At 41.6% G+C, this 24639-nt stretch overlaps 3 protein-coding genes across 3 annotated transcripts; all 3 read right to left on the reverse strand.

Annotated features, from left to right (window-relative positions):
- Positions 1–1611: 1611 nt before the first annotated feature.
- Positions 1612–10362, reverse strand: LOC123758076 (uncharacterized). Its single transcript, XM_069338591.1, has 4 exons — positions 9720–10362; positions 4792–4895; positions 4502–4614; positions 1612–1764 (listed from the first exon to the last, which is right to left on the reverse strand). Exons 1-4 carry the CDS (start codon positions 10353–10355, stop codon positions 1613–1615), a joined length of 1005 nt encoding a protein of 334 aa, XP_069194692.1. The 5' UTR covers positions 10356–10362; the 3' UTR covers position 1612.
- A 1204-nt stretch (positions 10363–11566) lies between these two features.
- LOC138372917 (adult-specific rigid cuticular protein 15.7-like) lies at positions 11567–12894 on the reverse strand. The gene is made up of 2 exons (XM_069338592.1): positions 12753–12894; positions 11567–12644 (listed from the first exon to the last, which is right to left on the reverse strand). The coding sequence occupies exons 1-2, from the start codon at positions 12762–12764 to the stop codon at positions 11850–11852; spliced, it is 807 nt and encodes a 268-aa protein (XP_069194693.1). The 5' UTR covers positions 12765–12894; the 3' UTR covers positions 11567–11849.
- A 5351-nt stretch (positions 12895–18245) lies between these two features.
- LOC138372998 (uncharacterized) lies at positions 18246–24585 on the reverse strand. The gene is made up of 5 exons (XM_069339045.1): positions 23917–24585; positions 21264–21367; positions 20974–21086; positions 19562–19665; positions 18246–18770 (listed from the first exon to the last, which is right to left on the reverse strand). The coding sequence occupies exons 1-5, from the start codon at positions 24502–24504 to the stop codon at positions 18246–18248; spliced, it is 1434 nt and encodes a 477-aa protein (XP_069195146.1). The 5' UTR covers positions 24505–24585.
- Between the last annotated feature and the right edge of the window lie 54 nt (positions 24586–24639).

Raw genomic sequence — 24639 nt, forward strand, 5'->3', positions numbered from 1 at the left:
TCCATACCTCCAAAAATCAACTGATGTGGTTGGATTCCCAAGTTAGACTGGTCCACGCTCCTTTTGTGTCTAATTAACCTGTTTAAATTTGGACATGTGCTTCACCATCACTCGAACCAAATATCAAGTTGAATGTTAAGAGGAGGCCGTTTTCTTGTTGCTGTTCATATGGAACCCAATTATATCTTTATGTTTTATTTTGCTCAACTCCTCATGAGCAACAGAAGGTGCTGTGTGCACCCGAGAGCGAATTACACATGAGATTGAACAACATGGTCACCATGTCTCTGAGGGTAGCTGTGCCCGCGTGATGAAAGTCGCTACACTTCAGGTGTGATCCATTATAGGCGGGAATGGACGCCAGGCCACGATGGTAGAGTTCATCACACTCGCCGATCGCAGCCATATTGAGGGGCAGGCCAGTGTCCCACCACCACACTCCACCATCGGCCTCTCTGGGCACCATATGGTCCAGGATGGTCTGATCATGTGCTTTGGGAGTTGGACCATCATGGTGTAGGTTTTCCTCTCGTAACCAAGTAACTGGTGTTGTGTGAGCAGGGGAAGCCCTAGACGGTGGATGAGGAGACTGCTGCTGCTTGTACTGCTGCAAGTAATACAGGAACACCATCGCGCTCCAGTCTATGGAGGCATCTCCAGAGAGAATCCTGTAGTTTTTCAAGAGGTTGCTGACCGCATGTTCTCGGTAACGGGACTCAGCAATCACCAGGACGCGGGTCTTCTGAGAAATCTGAAAGAAAGTGTTATATTATTCCAACACTTTTTTACGCAATAAATGTCGTACATCCTGTGTTATATGTTTCAATTCTTGCTTTTAATCTTTATAGTACTTGATGGCCAAGAATTCTTTTGAAACTTGTTAAGATTACCAATGGCAGTAAGTACCTAGTAAGTTACGTGACTACTTGTCACTGTGCCTAGTGCTCTGAGATCTTGATAATACTTTCTTCTAGATACATTAAGTGTTAAAGTGCCAATGTTCATTGTAACACATGCTATAATAAAGAAATATAATTGGAGAATACAATGCGTGAGCTTGCCAGTTTTGGTACTAAATTACATGGAGCCGTGCAAGAACTGAAATATTTCTTAAACACATTGCACATGCACTACAGAATTTAATCCATAACATGACATTGCACACGGCCCATAGACAATGGCCCTGAAGAACAATCCATTAAATATTTTGATCTAAGGATGTCTGAGCGAGCCGTTGCTATCAATTGTTACACTAGCTCTCCATATATGTCAGTTGCTTAATTTAGAAACTGTACTTGTGGTCGGTCTCGAGTCCATTGTTGATGTGACGATGTTCATTGAATTTTGTAACTAGCTCATCAAGATATAAAATTGTCGGGTTCAGTCCCTGAGCCCATTATGTGCCTCTGTAACCCTTTCAACTACCGCCCACAGAGTGGGTACAGGGTGTATAATAATTGAACTAAACTGGCTATATCACCCCCGCGCCCAAGTAAGGTTGCTGGAATGGACGGTACACCTTGTAAACACGACACCAATTGTCCGCCCTCCCGCACACTATATATATATTCTTCCCAAATTTACACAGCTGTTTATTGCGTTACGCAATCAATTATGTGACAAAAATGTTTCCAAAACATGGTGACCCATGTTTACTTACCTGCTGGAGATGGGGCACTACAGCCCTGTGCATCTGCATAATGTAGCTGTAGACGTCATGGGAATAGGCTACAAACATTCTCTGCATCATCCACGTGGTGTAGCCTAAAGAATATTGAGAAATAGCGCCCAAATACGGCTTAGTTGATGGAAGTTCCAAATGTTTGCTAATATGGTAAGAACAACAATAATATATACACACAGAAATCACAGTAGCGTGATATATCATATGAATAAATCCACAAGGGATTTTGACCAAGTCATGCCTCAGTCGATTAAGGCGCGTCTGGGATCATCCTAGACGTAGGTTCGAACCTTCATCACGGCCCTTGTGAATTTATTCAACAATAATATATAATAATAATATTGATAGAAACAGAAAGAACAATATAACAAACGCGATAAAATAAATTTATTTTATTAACAGTTGAGGGACCAAAAGGGGACCATTCACACACACACACACATATATATATATATATATATATGCGAACAAGCCTGAATGGTCTCCAGGACTATATGCGAATGAAAACTCACACCCCAGAAGTGACTCGAACCCATACTCCCAGAAGCAACGCAACTGGTAACTACAGGGCGCCTTAATCCGCTTGACCATCACGGCCGTCAAAAGGAAGTGATAGCCGAGGCTATTTGAGCCACTTCCCCGACGGCAACTCGGATGGTAATCTTGGGCATAGCATTTCACCAAATCACCTCATTCTTTGGGGCACACGTGAGGAACACAAATGCGAACAAGCCTGAATGGTCCCCAGGACTATATGCGAATGAAAACTCACACCCCAGAAGTGACTCGAACCCATACTCCCAGAAGCAACGCAACTGGTAACTACAGGGCGCCTTAATCCGCTTGATTAAGCGGATGATAAGGGCGCTTATATACATGGGAGTATGGGTTCGAGTCACTTCTGGGGTGTGAGTTTTCATTCATATATATATATATATATATATATATATATATATATATATATATATATATATATATATATAAATAAACACAGTACCACCTCTAGCTGGAAGAAGGGGGACCCATAGCCTCATAAGAAACCACGCATAACGCATTAGAGGGAATGTTTAGATCCCCTCCAATACAGTTTCTGTGTGCTTTTCTCCTACCACCCCCTTCCTTTTTTATTTTTTGTGCTTTATTATGTGTTTGATGGTTACAAGATATACATGGGTTGATACAAATATATATATATATATATATATATATATATATATATATATATATATATATATATATATTTCATTGAATATGACCGCATATTCTGTATTTATTATTTTCTGGTTTAGGGCTACTATCCCTCTAACTATTTTCTTAGCATCAGCATTAGCATGAAAATAATAAATACAGAATATGCGGTCATATTCAATGAAACATGTTTGAAAGAAAACCTGCTGCCAGTATACACCAATATATATATGTATATATATATATATATATATATATATATATATATATATATATATATATATATATATATATATATATATATATATATATATATATATATATATATATATTTATATATATATATAACCACACTACTGTAGATATAAACATTTCATTCACCTGGGCACTAGGAGACTTGAACAACCGACCCTACAAATGGAAGACAAAAGTTCTATCCACCTTGCTGCTGTGAGCAGTCTTATTATGCACATATTTCAGACGCAACTAACCGCTGCCCAGCTGGAATTTTCGACTTTCCCTGACTGCTACTAAAGCCCAGAGGAATTATTGATCCACACCCACGTCATATAAATTGTCAACCACACTACCGTGATCGTGGATCACTAATTCACATAACAGCTCAAACTCGCAAATGTATCAGAAAGAAGGTACCCAATGATGGACATTCGCCAGAAGCAGATCTGAATGTTAGAGATAACTTTCGTATCACCTCCTTTTTCACAATTGTTGACAAACTTAAAACTGAGATGATAAGAAGACGAGAGATATACAAAGAAATAGCAGAGATCTTCATTTCTAAGAGACGTGCCACATCATGTTACTTCATCATCTGAACTTGAAAGCTATTTTTAGTGTTGTCAAAAGTGGACTGATGCTTTCCCAGAGGATATAAACAACGTCTCATGTGAGCTTCAGATGTTTCGCTCATATGTGCGTCATAAATTCAGTGAAATAAAAAGGTAAAAACAAGATTCAGTCATGCTGAACTTTATAAAATAATTGTAGAAGGCAATATTAAATGTGCCTTTTCAAATGTAGACATTTGTTTTATTATATTTGTTAACATTAAACTTCACAAATTACTCAGCTAAGCGTTCATTTTCTCAGTTGAAGTAGATTAAAATTTCCAAGAAATCCACAATGTAACAAGGCAAGCTGGATGCCTTATCTGTACTAAGTATAGAATCAGATGTGTTACGTAAGATGAGTTTTGAGGATCTGATCAAAGATTTTTGCAATTAGAAAAAGTAAGAGAACACTTTCCAAATATAAATAGTGATATACAAAAAACATTATTTTCCATCTTACTCTAAGTTTTGTTGTTTTTTGAAAAAAATAATTATTTTACGCTTTCCGATTGTTTATATTTTGAATCAGATATGTTTGGGGCCACCAAAATCTTTTAAGTTCTTAGGGCCTCTAAAGGTTTCTGATCCGGTCTTAATCCAGCCCTTCACACGATAATTAGTATGCCGTCACACTAGCTGTGGCAGAGTTTCCTCAGTACTGGGTTAACAATAAATGAAACAGTGGCAGGCAACATGTTGTGTTCACCCGAAAACTGCTTAAGAATATCGTGGGACACGAACTGGGGTTTAAGATATATATTACTGTCTGAGATCTTACCAAGGAGCAAGAGTTGAGGTGGTCTCTCCTCTCCCCTGGCCCACTTGCCCAGCTGTCGGAGCTCAGCGCTCTCTCTCACCAACGATGGCACCATTTCCACAAACGGTCTGAAACTGTGACGAGAGTTACTAGAGGAGCAGCAGTGATAGTCGTGGTAGCAGTAGTAACAGGGACTACGTCTACCCTGAGTCTGGTTGAGGGCACATGTAGTTGGATATCCCATTGAATGTATTTGAGTATCAACACTTTTAGGTTGAATATGAAATTCATCCACAATTATTTTTATCTACCTGAATGTAATGCGCAGACGCGGCTCGAGGTCTGTTGTAGCCTCCATGTCATGATGTAGATTGCCGAAATTTAGTCTTAACTCCTCAAAACGTTTTGTTGAATTCTAAAAATAAGAACAATAAAAAATTAATAACAATTAGGAAGGATTGATCGTATTATTAAAACTGTAGTCTCGTGGCTGACGTGATCCACACACCCAGACACGTCCCTTGCACGTCCCAGGTACAGGCACCAAGTCAGAGTTCCTCACGCCCAGAAGAATTAAGATGTGCCTATGTTATTAGTTTTGCTGATGATATTTGTATTATGACACACAGTAAAACTAGACTACAAGCATTACTTGATGCATTTTCCAAGAAAATATTAGAATGTGGTCTCATTATCTCTGATGATAAAACAAGGGTTCTTGTTCCCCATTCTCTTCATCATTCTAACTGTACTATTAATGGAGAGCCCGTGGAGGCTTGCGAGTCTTAGAAATATCTTGGAATCGAGGTCAGCGATACAAATGTTATCAGTAACATTCGCAGAACACTTGTTGATCGCCTTAAACCTCCCAAAACTCTCGTGGGCAAAGGATTTGGCATTAACATAATATATTCTCGTGACTTTTATATTGTCTTTATACAATATGTTGTTGATTATTATGTTTTACACCTTGTTAATTTTTCCCCTAAACAATTACAATGCCTTGATGTAGTACAAAATGATGCCATGCGTATCATCCTGGGTTGTCCTAGAACTCCTAAATATTAATACGAGAAAAGAACTAAGACTATCCTCTATTTATAGAATAGTTCTACTTAATAATATTTTTTATGCCCAAATTTTGAAAATTAATGATCCCCCAGCACTATTCAAACTAAATTCTAAATTAGATCTATTCTAAACAACTCTGACTGTTCATTAAATCCTCGACAAACAACTTATAGTGTTGTTTATAGTGTATGCTCAGCTGTTATGTCAATAATCTTTTGCAACTGAATGTGTTTCTTAATCCTGAAAAAATTGTTAACTATATTCCCCCTTGGAATAATGTGTAGGTCACTATACATTTCACACCCATTAGCTTAAAGCAAACCTATAAGACTGTGAAGCATAACACTGAAAGCTATTGGCAGTCATCTTCAAGATCTCAAACCAACTGAATTGTATGCTTCTACTGATGGTTCTGTGCAACTTAGCACATGTAGAGAAGGTTGTGCATGTGCAGTATATAAAGCAAATGAAATGTCTAGTATGCTTGCTTTACGGGCTCACTATAGCCCGTGCTACACGGACATTTCGTTCTGAGTACCTAAATCTGAAACAACAACAACAACAACTAGTACGCAGAGACTGGACGACTGAGCAGCACGACACAGACTGAAGCACACCTCAAGCACGCCACAAGCACATCACAAGAACGCCACAAGCACACCACAAGCACACCACAAGCACACCACAAGCACACCACAAGAACGCCACAAGCACACCACAAGCACACCACAAGCACACCACAAGCACACCACAAGAACGCCACAAGCACACCACAAGCACATCACAAGCACGCTGAGAATCTAGCCACTGAGTACCTTGAGCTCAATGGGGGCGGAGTGATATTTTGTGACTCTAAAAGTGCTCTGCTGTCTTTAAAGAACTTATCACAGTTAATGTATGAAGTACCTTGTAATATATATTAAATGTGATTTCTGCCAATGATAATAACTTTTGTATAAAATTCGTGTGGATCCCATCCTATGATGAAGTTGGTAACTTTGGATGACTATGTAGACTGATTGGTCAATGAGGCTTGCAGGAGAGAAAACATAGAATATGACTTTGTACCATCTACTGCAATTATTAAAAACATTCAAATTAAAGAGATTACTTCAGATTTAGAATAACTAAGAAATGCCCAAAGACCTGAAAGCCGCTGTATTAAAAGTTGTGATAACTTTGTATTAATATGTATTTTGTATGGTCAACACAGTGCCCGGACCAGACAATGTGAAGAAGTCATCTGTCTTCTACAGTTGGACATGTCGCCCCCAACACCTGCCTTCTACAATAGGACATGTCGCCCCCAACACCTGCCTTCTACAGTAGGACATATCGCCCCCAAACACCTGCCTTCTACAGAAGGACATATCGCCCCCAAACACCTGCCTTCTACAGTAGAACATGTCGCCCCCAACACCTGCCTTCTACAGTAGGACATGTCCCTCCCCAACACAAGCCTTCTACAGTAGGACATGTCGCCCCCAAACACCTGCCTTCTACAGTAGGACATGTCGCCCCCAAACACCTGCCTTCTACAGTAGAACATGTCGCCCCCAACACCTGCCTTCTACAGTAGGACATGTCCCTCCCCAACACCTGCCTTCTACAATAGGACATGTCGCCCCCAACACCTGCCTTCTACAGTAGGACATATCGCCCCCAAACACCTGCCTTCTACAGTAGGACATATCGCCCCCAAACACCTGCCTTCTACAGTAGAACATGTCGCCCCCAACACCTGCCTTCTACAGTAGGACATGTCCCTCCCCAACACCTGCCTTCTACAGTAGGACATGTCGCGCCCCAAACACCTTCCTTCCACTGTAGGACATGTCGCCCACCACACCTGCCTTCTACAGTAGGACATGTCCCTCCCCAACACCAACCTTCTACAGTAGGACATGTCGCCCTCAAACACCTGCCTTCTACAGTAGGACATGTCGCCCACCACACGTCCCCTCTCCCCTCCCCCTCCCCCCCTTTGACCAAAGAGCCAAAGCTCAACCCCCGCAAGCACAATTAGGTGAGTACAGTAGGACATGTTACTCCCCCAACACCTGTCTTCTACAGTAGGACATGTCGCCCCAAACACCTGCCTTCTACAGTAAGACATGTCGCCCACAACACCTGTCTTCTACAGTAGGACATATCGCCCAACACCTGCCTTCTATAGTAAGACATGTCGCCCAACACCTGCCTTCTACATTAGGACATGTCGCCCACAACACCTGCCTTCTACAGTAGGACATGTCGCCCCCAAACACCTGCCTTCTACAGTAAGACATGTCGCCCACCACACCTCCCCCCTACAGTAGAACATGTCGCCCCCCCAACACCTGCCTTCTACAGTAAGACATGTCGCCCACAACACCTGCCCTCTACAGTAGGATATGTCGCCCCCCAACACCTGTCTTCTACAGTAGGACATGCCGCCCCAACACCTGCCTTCTACAGTAAGACATGTCGCCCACAACACCTGCCTTCTACAGTAGGACATGTCGCCCCAACACCTGCCTTCTACAGTAGGACATGTCCCTCCCCAACACCAGCCTTCTACAGTAGGACATGTCGCCCCCAAACACCTGCCTTCTACAGTAGGACATGTCGCCCACAACACCTGTCTTCTACAGTAGGACATATCTAGCAACACCTGCCTTCTATAGTAAGACATGTCGCCCAACACCTGCCTTCTACAGTAGGACATGTCGCCCACAACACCTGCCTTCTACAGTAGGACATATCGCCCAACACCTGCCTTCTATAGTAAGATATGTCGCCCAACACCTGCCTTCTACAGTAGGACATGTCGCCCACAACACCTGTCTTCTACAGTAGGACATATCGCCCAACACCTGCCTTCTATAGTAAGACATGTCGCCCAACACCTGCCTTCTACAGTAGGACATGTCGCCCAACACCTGCCTTCTACAGTAAGACATGTCGCTCACAACACCTGCCTTCTACAGTAGGACATGTCGCCCACAACACCTGCCTTCTACAGTAGGACATATCGCCCAACACCTGCCTTCTATAGTAAGATATGTCGCCCAACACCTGCCTTCTACAGTAGGACATGTCGCCCACAACACCTGTCTTCTACAGTAGGACATATCGCCCAACACCTGCCTTCTATAGTAAGACATGTCGCCCAACACCTGCCTTCTACAGTAGGACATGTCGCCCAACACCTGCCTTCTACAGTAAGACATGTCGCTCACAACACCTGCCTTCTACAGTAGGACATGTCGCCCAACACTTGCCTTCTACAGTAAGACATGTCGCCCACAACACCTGCCTTCTACAGTAGGACATGTCGCCCAACACCTGCCTTCTACAGTAAGACATGTCGCCCACCACACCTGCCCCCTACAGTAGGACATGTCGCCCCCCCCAACACCTGCCTTCTACAGTAGGACATGTCGCCCACCACACCTGCCCTCTACAGTAGGATATGTCGCCCCCCCCAACACCTGTCTTCTACAGTAGAACATGTCGCCCCCAACACCTGCCTTCTACAGTAAGACATGTCGCCCACAACACCTGCCCTCTACAGTAGGATATGTCGCCCCCCCAACACCTGTCTTCTACAGTAGGACATGTCGCCCCCAACACCTGCCTTCTACAGTAAGACATGTCGCCCACAACACCTGCCTTCTACAGTAGGACATGTCGCCCCCAACATCTACCTTCTACAGTAGGACATGTCGCCCCCAACACCTGCCTTCTACAGTAGGACATGTCACCCACAACATCTGCCTTCTACAACACCATCCTCCTGGCATCAACGATGTGCACAAATATCCACTTCACACCAGAAATTTTATTATATATCTAACCATTCCCCTCTGATCTAATGAAACATTTGAGAGACTACACCAGTTTCTCTTCACCACCACATTCATACCTCGACAAAATGTTGAAAAATCTCCGAACATTGCTGGCCAGATTCTTGCTAGTTTATTATTTAATTATGTACTTTTAAAGTATTAATGGTCTATTTAGTCTTATTATACACGAGTGTTATATTTTTAATGGTATACGAATCACGTTCAATTGAATCGTGATTCGTGAACGTGAATATTATCAAGAACCGAGGATGCGTGGCTCTTGTTCTCTCACCACAAACATCACCCACAACAACCAAGGTTAGCAACCTACGACATACCTGAAGTTTGACCATGTAGTGGTATTCACTGTCCGTTCGTCGAAGAAACTCATAAAACAGCACTCTGAGTTTAGAGTCACCAAAGAAATCGATCCATAGAGCGTCCTTGGCCAGTCTCTTCCTGAGACAAGCGGTGACGGTGGCCGGGTCGTCAAAGGGTGCTATAGTACAAGGGACATACGGCAGCACTCCGCCGGTAGCACCAAGTCTGGTAGTTGACCGAAGAGTGGCTGATGGTTCTCTCTTTGTCTGGTTTCCCCCTTGACCATTAGTGCTATTGTTGTCTTGAATGGTTAAGAGAGCTGGCAGCAGTTCCCCAAGACGACGGTAATCCTCTGATGTTGCTCCCATTGGTGATGACCTCTTCTGAATAAGATGTCGCACCCTTCTGATAGCTTCAGACATTTCCGGGAACCAAAGGTAGTTGTCTGGGGCCCGAGTGATGGTGAAGAGGGAGCGGCAGCTGGCTTGACCTGGGAGTGCTGACCCACCTGCTGCCCGCCTCGCAGGTAGACTCTTGTAAACACTAATCAACGATATTAATGTTGTCAATGAAATTACTGCACATAATTTGAAGAAATGTTTCATGTTTCTTTTGGAAGTATGCCAATAGTGGATTGTGTTTTTCTGTCTCATTTGTGCTTAAAACATATCGACAAACGTAATCAGTTTGAGTCACAGGGCAACTTGAGGAAAATATTCTCAGCATTTACAAACAGTTTTTGCTGACTTTCCTACTACGCGTTCGTTCACCAGTAAAATTAAAAATATGTGTAACGTTATAATAACAATTAGGGAAAACAACAGAACTAGTGATGGATGCTGATTTGTTTTTAATAACCTCTACAGATAAGTTCTACCCCACGCACTTGGGAACATTTCTCTTAAACCAAAAGTTCAGAAGTAAAGTCGCGCCTCGCGAGTTCGGACTCCGTAAGATGCGCACAGTATAACTGGTAACGTCATCTGGTGGATGTAAACATTATGAGAACAAATGCTGTCTTAGTTGTATCTTACAGGTTAATATATAGCGACCTTAAGAAATCCTAACAATATACGTTCTTCTCCAAAATAAACTTATGTATTAACAATTCTAGCAATCGCAGGCGATCTGAATGCAAGATTTTCTTGGAAAAGAACCTAAAATCACTGCCTACCCCTTTAAATCTCTGGGAGGCAGTGGATTTATATTATCTCTATTATGCTGCTCATGCCAACAACAACTCTTTACTTGTGCACATACACAAATGATGTAAGTAAATTCTCCTTGAAAAAAAGTGAGACTTAACTCAATTGTGGTTGGCAGAGGAAAATATGAATATTAAGTTAAGGTAAAATATAGGGGTTCTATTCCGCATTATTCAGTTCTTCACACCTATTTACCCAGCAGTAAATAGGTACTGGGTGGCTAAGCAACTGTTGTGGGTTGTTTCAAGGCATCATGAGAAAGGTTAGTAGTTGGTCTAGGACCTAGGCCTAGGGGGACCCCTCCTAGCACATTATATATATAATTCGAAAAGGGATTTAAATCCCTGGACTTTCCAGCGAGAGGTAATTATCTACTCTGCTATGAGCTCTCTCATGAACAGTGTAGCAGCATGGGGTACCCAGGCAACTAAGTAAACACTGCTAATAAGTACTGTGTTGGCACAGAGCCATTCCCATGTTTGCAAACATATGAAATTTAAAGTTCTGTTTGTATGCTCATATGTTACCTGTGAAAATAGTCGCTACAGCGGAACGTCGTCCAACAAAAGCTTACCCTTGTTAAATATCTGTTCTACCATGGAATGTGAACACAAACTTTACATTGGGAAACTCTGAAAATGGATAATAACATCATTGCGTAAAAATAATCTTTTATTAAAGTATTTGACAAAGTGCTTATAATGTTTAATTGTGGAAACATGAATACGCTCTCTACTGCGTGACGCCTGGATGGGTTGTCAACAGCAGACCAGAGGCAATTCACCGGTTACTGATACCTGATTTAGTTTTTACCTGCGAAAACACAAGTAACAATGGTTAACTGTACAACAGGTACCAAGCAGCCAGCCTCTGAGCTACGTGATCTACAACACTTAGTCAACACGGTAGCGACCAGCCTCTGGGCTACGTACTCTACAACATCTAGTCAACACGGTAGGAGACAGCATGACCAGGGTTGTGCACGATACGGAGAAGCTGAGCGTCGCGAAGGGTAGCAGCTGGGGCGGCGACCGCTGTAGTGTAGCCTAGGGCGGGAACACCGGTATATGCTGGCAGGGCGGCCGAGTAAGTGAGAGGGGCGCCTAGTATAGATGGGCTGGCAGAAGTCAAGGGAGCTGAGAACCCGTAGGAGAAGCCGTTGGGAGAGTAGACAACTGGGGCGGCCACGACTGAACGCTTCTTGCGACTGTCAGGGGCCGCAGCGGCGGCGGCTGCGGCCTTGTCGTAAGCAGCTTTAAAAGCGGTCTTAGCTGCTGCCACTTCGGCGGTGTCCTGTACGGGCTGGGGCAGGGGACCTGGATCAGCAGCTTTGGGAGCATCAGGTGCCACGGGCAGGTCGGTACCAGCCACATGGAAGCCGAGTGCATCTGCCACATAGTTCTGGGTCTGAACCTTGCCATTAGCGTCAACATAGTTGTATGACCCGCGGACGATGCCAAAGGCGTCGCGAGTCTCAGCTTTGGACGAAGGACCACCGGAGTAACCGAAGGAATACTGGCCCAGTTCGTCCTGGGCGTGGTACTGGGACTGGACGGGAGCAAAGCTTCCTGCGTTGTATACTAGAGGACTGAAAGATGGTGAGGACACTGGGACTGGAGCACCGAATAGGCTATTCGGAGAGACTCCAAAGTTGCCTAAGTAGGGGCTGTATGCTCCTGGATATCCAAACAGCTGGGCACCGCAGCAAGCCGCAAGAGCCGCGAAGGCGTACACAGTCTGGCGAGAGGGAAAAATATAACATTCTCCTTAATGTTCTTACATAAGTATCACAGGGGCTGAGTAAAGAGTTCAGCAAAAACTGATAGTGAGTAGTGGAAGCCTTACCAGAGCGTTCATGTTGATCCACAATGAGGAGCTGCCTGCCAAAGTGGCTGCTGGCGCCCCTTATATACTAGCCCGCCACTACCAACAAGGACGTCGTCACAGCCTCCGCGTGCAGCATATATTACTGTTATTCCTGCAAGACACGTTGCTTCATGCCATGCTATGCATATTGTGCACATTTAACCATTTGGTGTACACGCTCGTGCATGTAAATGAGTCCTGCTGACTTATAAATGGTCTTTCTTACTTCGGATTGTAATAATAAATAAAAATGAATCAGTCATATGATACGAAATACTGTATAAGTTGTAGATTTGTTAATTTTGAATAAGCTATTTAATATACAGTACTAATAAGAGTTATTAGGTCAAGCAAATTTTTGTCCAATATTCGAACATGTAAAAAAAAAATAGCATAAACGAGTTATAGTTGCAAATGAAAAAAGTTAAATATACACGAACATTATTGTTGTTCATTGTTCATGGGGTATTAGCTCCAGCATTAGACATAAACAGTAATTAAACAAACGTCTAAAAATTAAAAATATATGGCAAAAAGTTCGGTAAGGTCTCGATCAAGGATTTTCATGTTTTTCGAAATCTTCCGCATTGACGTTTAGCAAATTTGACCTAAAGTATGCGTTTGTTTTTTAAGTATTTTCACTTACAATTTAATGACAAAATATAATATAAGAATGTATGATGATAACGGACAAACAATCTGAACGCTCCCATCCACAAAACACAGGAAATCTGTTACGATAATTCGAAACAAAATATAATATCATATGATATTAGCGGACCTGTACACTGAACTCAGAGAATCTAAGAAGACATTGGTAAACATTATTTGAGAATATTTTTGCGCAGTGTTGAAGGAATGCATAATTACTTTAAATGCATTATTCATGACGAAACAGTCCAATATCTTAGAGGTGAAACATGAGCTGAAAATGTATACAATTCAGATATATCCTTGTGCCATAGATATATATGGCATCTATTTATTTGTTGCACTGTGCAGTTATATGGCATTGTGTTTGTTGTTTCCAAAATGTCAGGAAAGGTCTTCATGGATGGTTGCGTTCTAGCACGCCAGGAAAGGGCCTAATGGATTGAAATTGAAATTGAAATTGAAATAAGTTTATTGAGGTAAAATACACACAAAGGGATGAGGTAGCTCAAGCTATTCTCACCCCATTCAGTACAACGTGTTAATATATGAGCCTAATGGATGGTTACAGAAAGCCAATCTGTTAATTACAAATTGTGGGGCCAAGTGAGCAACACAAATACGATTTGTGTTGCTCACGTGGCCCCACAAAGTGAGGTGATTCGATGAAATATATATGTCCAAGCTTACCACCAAGTGCTACAACTTTTGAAGAGTTTCTGAATCTTGCAGTGGCCACACTGAAGCCATCAACACAGCCACTCTCCTGGTCAACAAAGGTGTCCAGCAGTTGGACACCCTCATAAAGACTGTGAAGCAGTATCCGCCCCCGCGATAACAGCTTGATGATTAAATGCAACCTCAGAATACTGAATTTTTTTTTTTACCACTTACGGGCTATTCATGCCCGTGCCACCTCTTGGGTGGCTTAATCTTTATCAATCAATCAATCACCAACGGCTGTCGGGTCGTTGATGATATAGTTTCGGCTACCAATGACTTTTGTACAGTCACGGTGGTCGAACGGTTAAAGTACCAAGTGTCGGGAAACCGACACACACACACACACACTCACATATAACACAGTCTCCCTTAGTCTGTAATCCCTTCAGGATGGAAAATGGGAGACTCCGTGACGTCATGGACTCCGTGACGTCATGGATGTCATCGTATATTTACATTATGAAACATTGTTAATAGACTAGTTTAGTATCTAGAATTAACAAAAAAGTAATCAATAAGACTGAATATAATTATTTACATCAAATTGTAGCTAGGTCCCTTGTTAATGTAAAATTACTATGAGAGAGGAACCAGGAACAGGGCGTTGGCTCCACTGAGAGCAAGGCTCCCGCTCCACAATGATAACAAAGCAGCAGCTATATGCTGTACTTGGCTCCAGGACTGGTGAAATAACTAGACACCCCAATTACCTGTCAACAACCAGCAACACAGCCTATCAACATCACAACAACGACAGTATCCGGCTTATCAAGTATTGTATTTGAAATTACAGTGTGCACTTTTTTTCATTTATAAATAAGTCGGTCATAATACAGGACTAAAACAAAACACAATGTACGTGTACCCCAGATTACACCCACCTATTTCATGCCATACCTGTAATTGATATGTTTAGGGAACTTTGATTAATTCCTTGCATTCCATACAGGTAAATTGTGAGAGGAGCAGCAAGAATCTAAGCAGACAGTTGGTTCATACACATTAACTATTTGTTTGACAAGCTTTGTTCTTCCCACCAGCCGCCATTACGTAGCACAAGGAGGCACAGAGCCACACCCAATCTGGAGGTTACACCTACACGCCTTACCAGGCCCACACTACTGGCACAGCTAAGCCATTTTTTAACAGTATTAGTAGTCATAATTAGTAATTATTACTAGTAGATTAGACCACCACATGTGGTATATTATAATAATAAAAGGTAAACAATTGGTAGTTTAAGAAGGAGCCATATTAAAGTGGTTTAGGCTACCAATTGTCCCTCCCATTAGTGAGTAAGATAATTACAGGCAGTTTACAAGTATATACAGTTCACTCCATTAATTCTTACTTACTAAGAAAAATAAATCAGACATAACTTTATCTTATTAAAATCAATTTAAAAAAAGAGATTAGCTGCCTGGAGTTTCCCCACACCAAGTACGCCAAGGTGCATAGTGCTGAACAAATACACAGGGGCCGTGACGAGGGTTCGAGCCTACGTCCGAGAGGATCCCATACACGCCTTAATCGACTTATCTACGACATGTTAAAAGAATGGCAACCGGGAAATCAACTTGACCTACCACTGATCCTGCAGTCTCTCCGAAACACAAACCAGGTTTTTACACAATTCCCCCATGAATCTGGGGGAATTGTGCGCCTGACAGCTGAGTGGTCAGCGCTTCGGATTCGTTGTCCTGAAGATCCTGGTTCGATCCCCGGTAGAGGCGGAGACAAATGGGCAAAAAGTTTTTTTCACACTGATGCTAATGTTATCTAGCAGTAAATAGGCACCTGGAGTTAGACAGCTGCTACGGGCTGCTTCCTGGGGGGGGGGGGGGGGGGGGCGGGGTGTAACAAAAAGAAGGCCTGGTCGAGGACCGGGCTCGGGGACCCTAAGCCCCGCAATCATCTCAAGATAACCCGAGCTCTATCAATAAGCTGTTCTACCTCTTCGCCCTTACTTCATTACAGGGCGATTATACTTCATTATAGTGCTCCTGGCTGTCTGGGTTCAAATCCTTCTGGGGTGTAGAGTTTTCAGTTATATATGTATATATATGGACACGTTGCACTGAACGGGGTGAGAATAGCTTGAACTAACTCATCCCTTTGTGTGTAGTTATACCTCAATAAACTTATATGAATTTGAATTTGAATCCCTGAAAAAATTAGTCCCACTTGTTTCAAAACTCAAACCTCTTGCCTCTGTGTTTCTTCCTTTCATCTAATAACTTATATTTATTGTTTAAAATTACGCTATAATGATATTCTAAATGTAATTATTCAATATAAATATTTTATTGAATTTTATTGAGCTAATCATCTTTAGTTACATTTAGCGATGAAATATATAATCTATGGAATAGGACAAAATATACACTAATTAATTATTGACAATGGGTTATTACCATCGCTTAATTAATCATATTTGTTTAGTTCATTTGTTTCAAACTAGCTACTTTTAAGAGCTCTGGTGACGGAAGGGTTCAAGACAGTAGTCTCAGGTGACGGAAGATCCAAGACAGTAGTCTCAGGTGACGGAAGGTTCAAGACAGTAGTCTCAGGTGACGGAAGGTTCAAGACAGTAGTCTCAGGTGACGGAAAGGTCCAAGACACTAGTCTCAGGTGACGGAAGGTTCAAGACAGTAGTCTCAGGTGACGGAAGGTCCAAGACAGTAGTCTCAGGTGACGGAACTAAGCGATAGTTCCCCCGTCTGCTCCAAAATCGTTAAAGATTCTATAATTAATTAACAAATCTGAGTGATTAAGCGATGGTGATCAAGGGTCGGCTCGCACTCTCACTGCCTTGCAGCAGTGCCGCTCACACTGTCACACACACACCTACACATACAGTACTTTCAGTATGGAATAATTATAGACTACATGGAGGAGCATGGAGCTTATTGGAGCCGGTCGGCTGAGCGGACAGCACACTGGAATTGTGATCCTGTGGTCCTGGGTTCGGTCCCAGGCGCCGGCGAGAAACAATGGGCAAAGTTTCTTTCACCCTATGCCCCTGTTACCTAGCAGTAAAATAGGTACCTGGGTGTTAGTCAGCTGTCACGGGCTGCTTCCTGGAGGTAGAGGCCTGGTCGAGGACCGGGCCGCGGGGACACTTAAAAAGCCCCGAAATCATCTCAAGATAACCTACATGAACTGGGGCCGTGGGGACGCTAAGCCCTAAAATAATCTCAAGATAACCTTACATGTGGTTTTTGCTTTACTATGAGCTGAGATGATTACAATCTTATTACAGTCAATATACCCGCTACTCTCATCTCAGATTATTATTACTGTTGTGTGCGAGCTCAGTGATTATACTTCAAAGACCTCGTCTGTTCCACATTACACAGCATCAATGATTAAATGAAATATTTTTACCACCAACAATTTTACTGCATAGTTATGTGATACATGATTGCTGTATAGAATGTAAGGTGGATTGCCACTTGTATCCTGCGTCCCGCCACATAGTACATTAATTAACCCCAAGACAGAGGACAATCCTTTCAACCGATTGAAACAACGACCACACCAGAACTAGTGTCCACCTGCGTCATCTTGGGGTGTACTGAGCCTGGCCGTGTGGGCTGTCTTCTCTCAGACATGTCACTTCCTAACCTATGAACGTTCCTTTTTATTGATACACCTTCGTTCCCATCTGGCCAATGATGACTGTCATAACAAGACGCACTAGAGGGTGTTCCTCAAACCTGTCAACCTGGACTCGTCTACAGGAAAAATTTCAAGTTTAACGGAGGGAAAATTAGTCAAAGAAGGAACTGGAGAATTTATGATTAATTTTATTCTATGTTATGTCTGTCATTTTCTGAAAGGGTCCGTAACAATTACTGTTGTTTAAGTATTCTGGTCAGACCCATGCCTCCAAAAATCAACTGATGTGGTTGGATTCCCAAGTTAGAATGGTCCATGCTCATTTTGTGTCTAATTGACCTGTTTAAATTTGGACATGTGCTTCACCATCACTCGGACCAAATATGAAGTTGAATGCTGTGTTAAGAGGAGGCCGTTTTCTTGTTGCTGTTCATAAGGAACCCAATTATATCTTTATATTTTATTTTGCTCAACGCATCATGAGCAGCAGAAGGTGCTGTGTGCACCCGAGAGTGAATTACACATGAGATTGAACAACATGGTCACCATGTCTCTGAGGGTAGCTGTGCCCGCGTGATAAGGGTCGTAACACTTCAGGTGTGCTCCATTATAGGCGGGAATGGACGCCAGGCCACGATGGTAGAGTTCATCACACTCGCCGATCGCAGCCATATTGAGGGGCAGGCCAGTGTCCCACCACCACACTCCACCATCGGCCTCTCTGGGCACCATATGGTCCAGGATGGTCTGATCATGTGCTTTGGGAGTTGGATCATCATGGTGTAGGTCTTCCTCTCGTGACCAAGTAACTGGTGTTGTGTGAGCAGGGGAAGCCCTAGACGGTGGATGAGGAGACTGCTGCAAGTAATACAGGAACACCATCGCGCTCCAGTCTATGGAGGCATCTCCATAGAGAATCTTGTAGTGTTTCAAGAGGTTGCTGACCGCATGTTCTCGGTAACGGGACTCAGCAATCACCAGGACGCGGGTCTTCTGAGAAATCTGAAAGAAAGTGTTATATCATTCCAACACTTTTCTACGCAATAAAAGTTGTACATCCTGTGTTATCTGTTTCAATTCTCTCTTTTAATCTTTATAGTATTTGATGGCCAAGAATTCCTTTGAAATTTGTTAAGATTACCAATGGCAGTAAGTGGCTCGTAAGTTACGTGACTACTTGTCACTGTGCCTAGTGCTCTGGGATCTTTATAATACTTTCTTCTAGATACATTAAATGTTAAAGTGCCAATGTTCATTGTAACACATGCTATAATAAAGAAATATAATTGGAGAATACAATGCGTGAGCTTGCCAGTTTAGGTACTAAATTACATGGAGCCGTGCAAGAACTGAAATATTTCTTAAACACATTGCACATGCACTACAGAATTTAATCGATAACAGGACATTACACACGGCCCATAGACGACCCCATAGATAATATGGCTCTGAGGAACAATCCATTAAATATTTTGATCTACTAAAGATATATATATATATATATATATATATATATATATATATATATATACATATATATATATATATATATATATATATATATATATATACATATATATATATATATATATATATATATATATATATATATATATATATATGTATATATATATATATATATATATATATATATATATATATATATATATATATATATATATATATATATATATACACACATATATTCTTCCCGAATTTACACAGCTGTTTATTGCGTTACGCCTATTATGTGACAAAATATTTGCAAATCATGGTGACCCATGTTTACTTACCTGCTGGAGAAGCGGCACTACAGCCCTGTGCATGTGCATAATGTAGCTGTAGACGTCATGGGAATAGTTTACAATCATTCTCTGCATCATCCACGAGGTGTAGCCTGAAGAATAATGTTTGCTAATGTAGTAAGAACAACAATAATATATAATAATATTATTAATAGAAACAAAAAATATTAACACAATAATATAACAAACGTGAGAAAAAAATTCATCTAATTAACAGTTCAGGGGACCCAGAAGGCGTGATATATATATATATATATATATATATATATATATATATATATATATATATATATATATATATATATATATATATATATATATATATATATAACCCACGTCATATAAATTGTCAACCACACTACCGTGATCGTGGATCACTAATTCACATAACAGCTCAAACTCGCAAATGTATCAGAAAGAAGGTACCCAATGATGGAGATTCGCCAGAAGCAGATTTAAATGTCAGACATAAATTTCGTATCACCTCCTTTTTCACAATTGTTGACAAACTTTAAACTGAGTTGATAAGAAGAGGAGAGATATACAAAGAAATAGCAGTGATCTTCATTTCTAAGAGACGTGCCACATCATGTTACTTCATCATCTGAACTTGAAAGCTACTCTTATTGTTGTCAAAAGTGGACTGACGCTTTTCCAGAGGATTTAAATAACAATGTCTCATGTGAGCTTCAGCTGTTTCGCTCATATGTGCGTCATACGTTCAGTGAAATATAAAGGTAAAAACAAGATTCAGTCATGCTGAACTTTGTAAAATAATTGTAGAAGGCAATACCGAGTGTGCCTTTTCAAATGAAGACATTTGCTATATTTTAATATAGCAAATGTCTTTATTATTTTGTTAATAATAAAGTTAACAAATTACTCAGCTGAGCGTTCATTTTCTCAGCTGAAGTTGATTAAAATTTCCAAGAAATCAACTATTCAACAAAGTATAGAGTTAGATGTGTTACGTAAGATGAGTTTTGAGGATCTGATCAAAGATTTTTGCAATTAGAAAAAGTAAGAGAACACTTTTCAAATATAAATAGAGACATTCAAAAAAGCATTATTTTCCATCTTACTCTAAGTTTTGTTTCATTTCGAAATTTTTTATTTTATTTTACGCTTTCCTATTGCTTATATTTTGAATTAAATATGAATGGGGCCACCAAAATCTTTTAAGTTCTGAGGGCCTCTAAATGTTGCTGATCCGGTCTTAATCCAGCTCTTCACACGATAATTAGTATGCCGTCACACTAGCTGTGGCAGAGTTTCATCAGTACTGTGTTAACAATAAATGAAACTGGCAGGCAACATGTTGTGTTCACCCGAAAACTGCTTAAGAATATCGTGGGACACGAACTGGGGTTTAAGATATATATTACTGTCTGAGATCTTACCAAGGAGCAAGAGTTGAGGTGGTCTCTCCTCTCCCCTGGCCCACTTGCCCAGCTGTCGGAGCTCAGCGCTCTCTCTCACCAACGATGGCGCCATTTCCAGAAACGGTCTGAAACTGTGACGAGAGTTACTAGAGGAGCAGCAGTGATAGTCGTGGTAGCAGTAGTAACAGGGACTACGTCTACCCTGAGTCTGGTTGAGGGCACATGTAGTTGGGTATCCCATTGAATGTATTTGAGTATCAACACTTGGAGGTTGAATATCACATTCATCCACAATTATTTTTATCTACCTGAATGTAATGCGCAGACGCGGTTCGAGGTCTGTTGTAGCCTCCATGTCATGATGTATATTGACGTGCTCTTTTCTCAATTCCTCAAAAGGTTTCGTTGAATTCTAAAAATAAGAACAATACAAAATTAATAACAATTAAGAAGGATTGATCGTATTATTAAAACTGTAGTCTCGTGGCTGACGTGATCCACACACCTAGACACGTCCCTTGCACGTCCAAGACAGAGTTCCTCACGCCCAGAAGAATGATGATATTTGTATGTTATGCTGATGATATTTGTATTATGACGCACAGTAAAACTAGACTACAAGCATTACTTGATGTCTTTTCCAAGAAAATATTAGAGTGTGGTCTCATTATTTGTTGATAAACAAGAGTTCTTGTTCACCATTCACTTCCCCATTATAACTGTACTACACTTTTAATGGAGTGCCCGTGGAGACTTGCGAGTCTTATAAATATCTTGGAATCGAGATCAGTGATACAAATGTTATCAGTAACATTCGCAGAACACTTGTTGATCGCCTTAAACCTCCCAAAACTCTCGTGGGCAAAGGATTTGGCATTAACATAATATATTCTCGTGACTTTTATATTGTCTTTATACAATAAGTTGTTGATTATTATGTTTTACACCTTGTTAATTTTTCCCCTAAACAATTACAATGCCTTGATGTAGTACAAAATGATGTCATGCGCATCATCCTGGGTTGTCCTAGAACTCATAATTATTAACGCGAGAAAAGAACTAAGACTATCCTCTATTTATTAGAGAATAGTTCCACTTAATAATATTTTTTGTGCCCAAATTTTGAAAATTAATGATCCCCCAGCACTATTCAAACTAAATTGAATTCTAAATTAGATCTAGTCTAACCAACTCTGACTGTTCCTTAAATCCTCGACAAACAACTTATAGTGTTGTTTATAGTGTATGCTCAGCTGTTATGCCAATAATCTTTTGCAACTGAATGTTTTTCTTAATCCTGATAAAATTGTTAATTATATTCCCCCTTGGAATGATGTGTAGGTCACTATACATTTCATACCCCATTGGCTTAAAGCAAACCTATAACACTGAAACTATGAAGCATAACACTGAAAGCAACAGACAGTCATCTTCAAGATCTCAAACCAACTGAATTGTATGCTTCTACTGATGGTTCTGTGCAACTTAGCACATGTAGAGAAGGTTGTGCGTGTGCAGTATATAAAGCAAATGAAATGTCTAGTATGCTTGCTTTACGGGCTCACTATAGCCCGTGCTACACGGACATTTCGTTCTGAGTACCTAAATCTGAAACAACAAAAACAACAACTAGTACGCAGAGACTGGACGACTGAGCAGCACGACACAGACTGAAGAACGCCTCAAGCACGCCACAAGCACACCACAAGTACACCACAAGCACACCACAAGCACACCACAAGCACATCACAAGCACGCCACAAGCACATCACAAGCACACCACAAGCACGCCACAAGCACACCACAAGCACATCACAAGCACACCACAACATGCCACAAGCACACCACAAGCACATCACAAGCACACCACAAGCACACCACAAGCACATCACAAGCACACCACGAGCAGACCACAAGCACGTTGCAGGCACACCACAAGCACACCACAAGCACGTTGCAGGCACACCACAAGCACATCACAAGCACACCACAAGCACGTTGCAGGCACACCACAAGCACATCACAAGCACACCACAAGCACACCACAAGAACACCACAAGCACACCACAAGCACGTTGCAGGCACACCACAAGCACATCACAAGCACACCACAAGCACGCCACAAGCACGCCACAGGCACATCACAAGCACACTGAGAATCTAGCCACTGAGTACCTTAAGCTCGATGAGGGCGGAGTGGTACTTTGTGACTAAAAGTGCTCTGCTGTCTTTAAATTGAACCATCTACTACAATAATTAAAAACATTCAAATTTAAGAGATAACTTCAGATTTAGAATAACTAATAAATGCTCAAAGACCTGAAAGCCGCTGTATTAAAAGTTGTGATAACTTTGTAAAAATACGTATTTTGTATGGTCAACACAGTAACCGCACCAGACAATGTGAAGTCATCTGTCTTCTACAGTTGGACATGTCGCCCCCAACACCTGCCTTCTACAGTAGGACATGTCGCCCAACACCTGCCTTCTACAGTAGGACATGTCGCCCAACACCTGCATTCTACAGTATGACATGTCGCCCACAACACCTGCCTTCTACAACACCATCCTCCTGGCATCAGCGATGTGCACAAATATCCACTTCACATCAGAAATTTTATTATATATCTAACCGTTCCCCTCTGATCTAATAAAACATTTGAGAGACTACACCAGTTTCTCTTCACCACCACATTCATACCTCGACAAAATGTTGAGAAATCTCCTAATATTGCTGGTCAGATTCTTGCTAGTTTATTCTTTAATTATATACTTTTAAAGTATTAATGGTCTATTTAGTCTTATAATGCACGATTATTATATTTCTAGTGGTATACGAATCACGCTCAAATGAATGTGATTCGTGAACGTGAATATTATCAAGAACCGAGGATGCGTGGCTCTTGTTCTCTCATCACAAACATCACCCACAACAACCAAGGTTAACAACCTACGACATACCGGAAGTTTGACCCTGTAGTGGTATTCACTGTCCGTTCGTTGAAGAAACTCATAAAACAACACCCTGAGTTTAGAGTCACCAAAGAAATCGATCCATAGAGCGCCCTTGGCCAGTCTCTTCCTGAGACAGGCGGTGATGGTGGCCGGGTCGTCAAAGGGTGCTATAGTACAAGGGACATACGGCAGCACTCCGCCGGTAGCACCAAGTCTGGTAGTTGACCGAAGAGTGGCTGATGGTTCTCTCTTTGTCTGGTTTCCCCCTTGACCATTAGTGCTATTGTTGTCTTGAATGGTTAAGAGAGCTGGCAGCAGTTCCCCAAGACGACGGTAATCCTCTGATGTAGCTCCCATTGGTGACGACCTCTTCTGAAGAAGATGTCGCACCCTTCTGATAGCTTCAGACATTTCCGGGAACCACAGGTTGTTGTCTGGGGCCCGAGTGATGGTGAAGAGGGAGCGGCAGCTGGCGTGGCCTGGGAGAGCTGACCCACCTGTTGCCCGCCTCGCTGGTGGACTCTTGTAAACACCGATTAACGATATTAATGTTGTCAATGAAATTACGGCACATAATTTTATGAAATGTTTCATGTTTCTTTTGGAAGTATGCCAATAGTGAATTGTGTTTTTCCGTCTTATTTGTGCTTAAAACGTATCGACAAACGTAATCAGTTTGAGTCACAGGGCAACTTGAGGAAAATATTCTCTGTATTTACAAACAGTTTT

Source organism: Procambarus clarkii, chromosome 40, assembly GCF_040958095.1.
Source record: "Procambarus clarkii isolate CNS0578487 chromosome 40, FALCON_Pclarkii_2.0, whole genome shotgun sequence".
Classification (NCBI taxonomy): Eukaryota; Metazoa; Arthropoda; class Malacostraca; order Decapoda; family Cambaridae; genus Procambarus; species Procambarus clarkii.

Bases quoted from the DNA above. Each gene is read 5' to 3' on its own strand.
- LOC123758076 (XM_069338591.1), bottom strand. From the start codon at position 10,355: ATGAGACAGAAAAACACAATCCACTATTGGCATACTTCCAAAAGAAAC. The intron at 4,896-9,719 runs GTATGTCGTAGG...TCTTATTTTTAG, and splicing joins ACTACATGGTCAAACTTCAG to AATTCAACAAAACGTTTTGA. The intron at 4,615-4,791 runs GTAGATAAAAAT...CTCTCGTCACAG, and splicing joins CGTCTGCGCATTACATTCAG to TTTCAGACCGTTTGTGGAAA.
- LOC138372998 (XM_069339045.1), bottom strand. From the start codon at position 24,504: ATGAAACATTTCATAAAATTATGTGCCGTAATTTCATTGACAACATTA. The intron at 21,087-21,263 runs GTAGATAAAAAT...CTCTCGTCACAG, and splicing joins CGTCTGCGCATTACATTCAG to TTTCAGACCGTTTCTGGAAA. The intron at 18,771-19,561 runs GTAAGTAAACAT...ACTTTCTTTCAG, and splicing joins TAGTGCCGCTTCTCCAGCAG to ATTTCTCAGAAGACCCGCGT.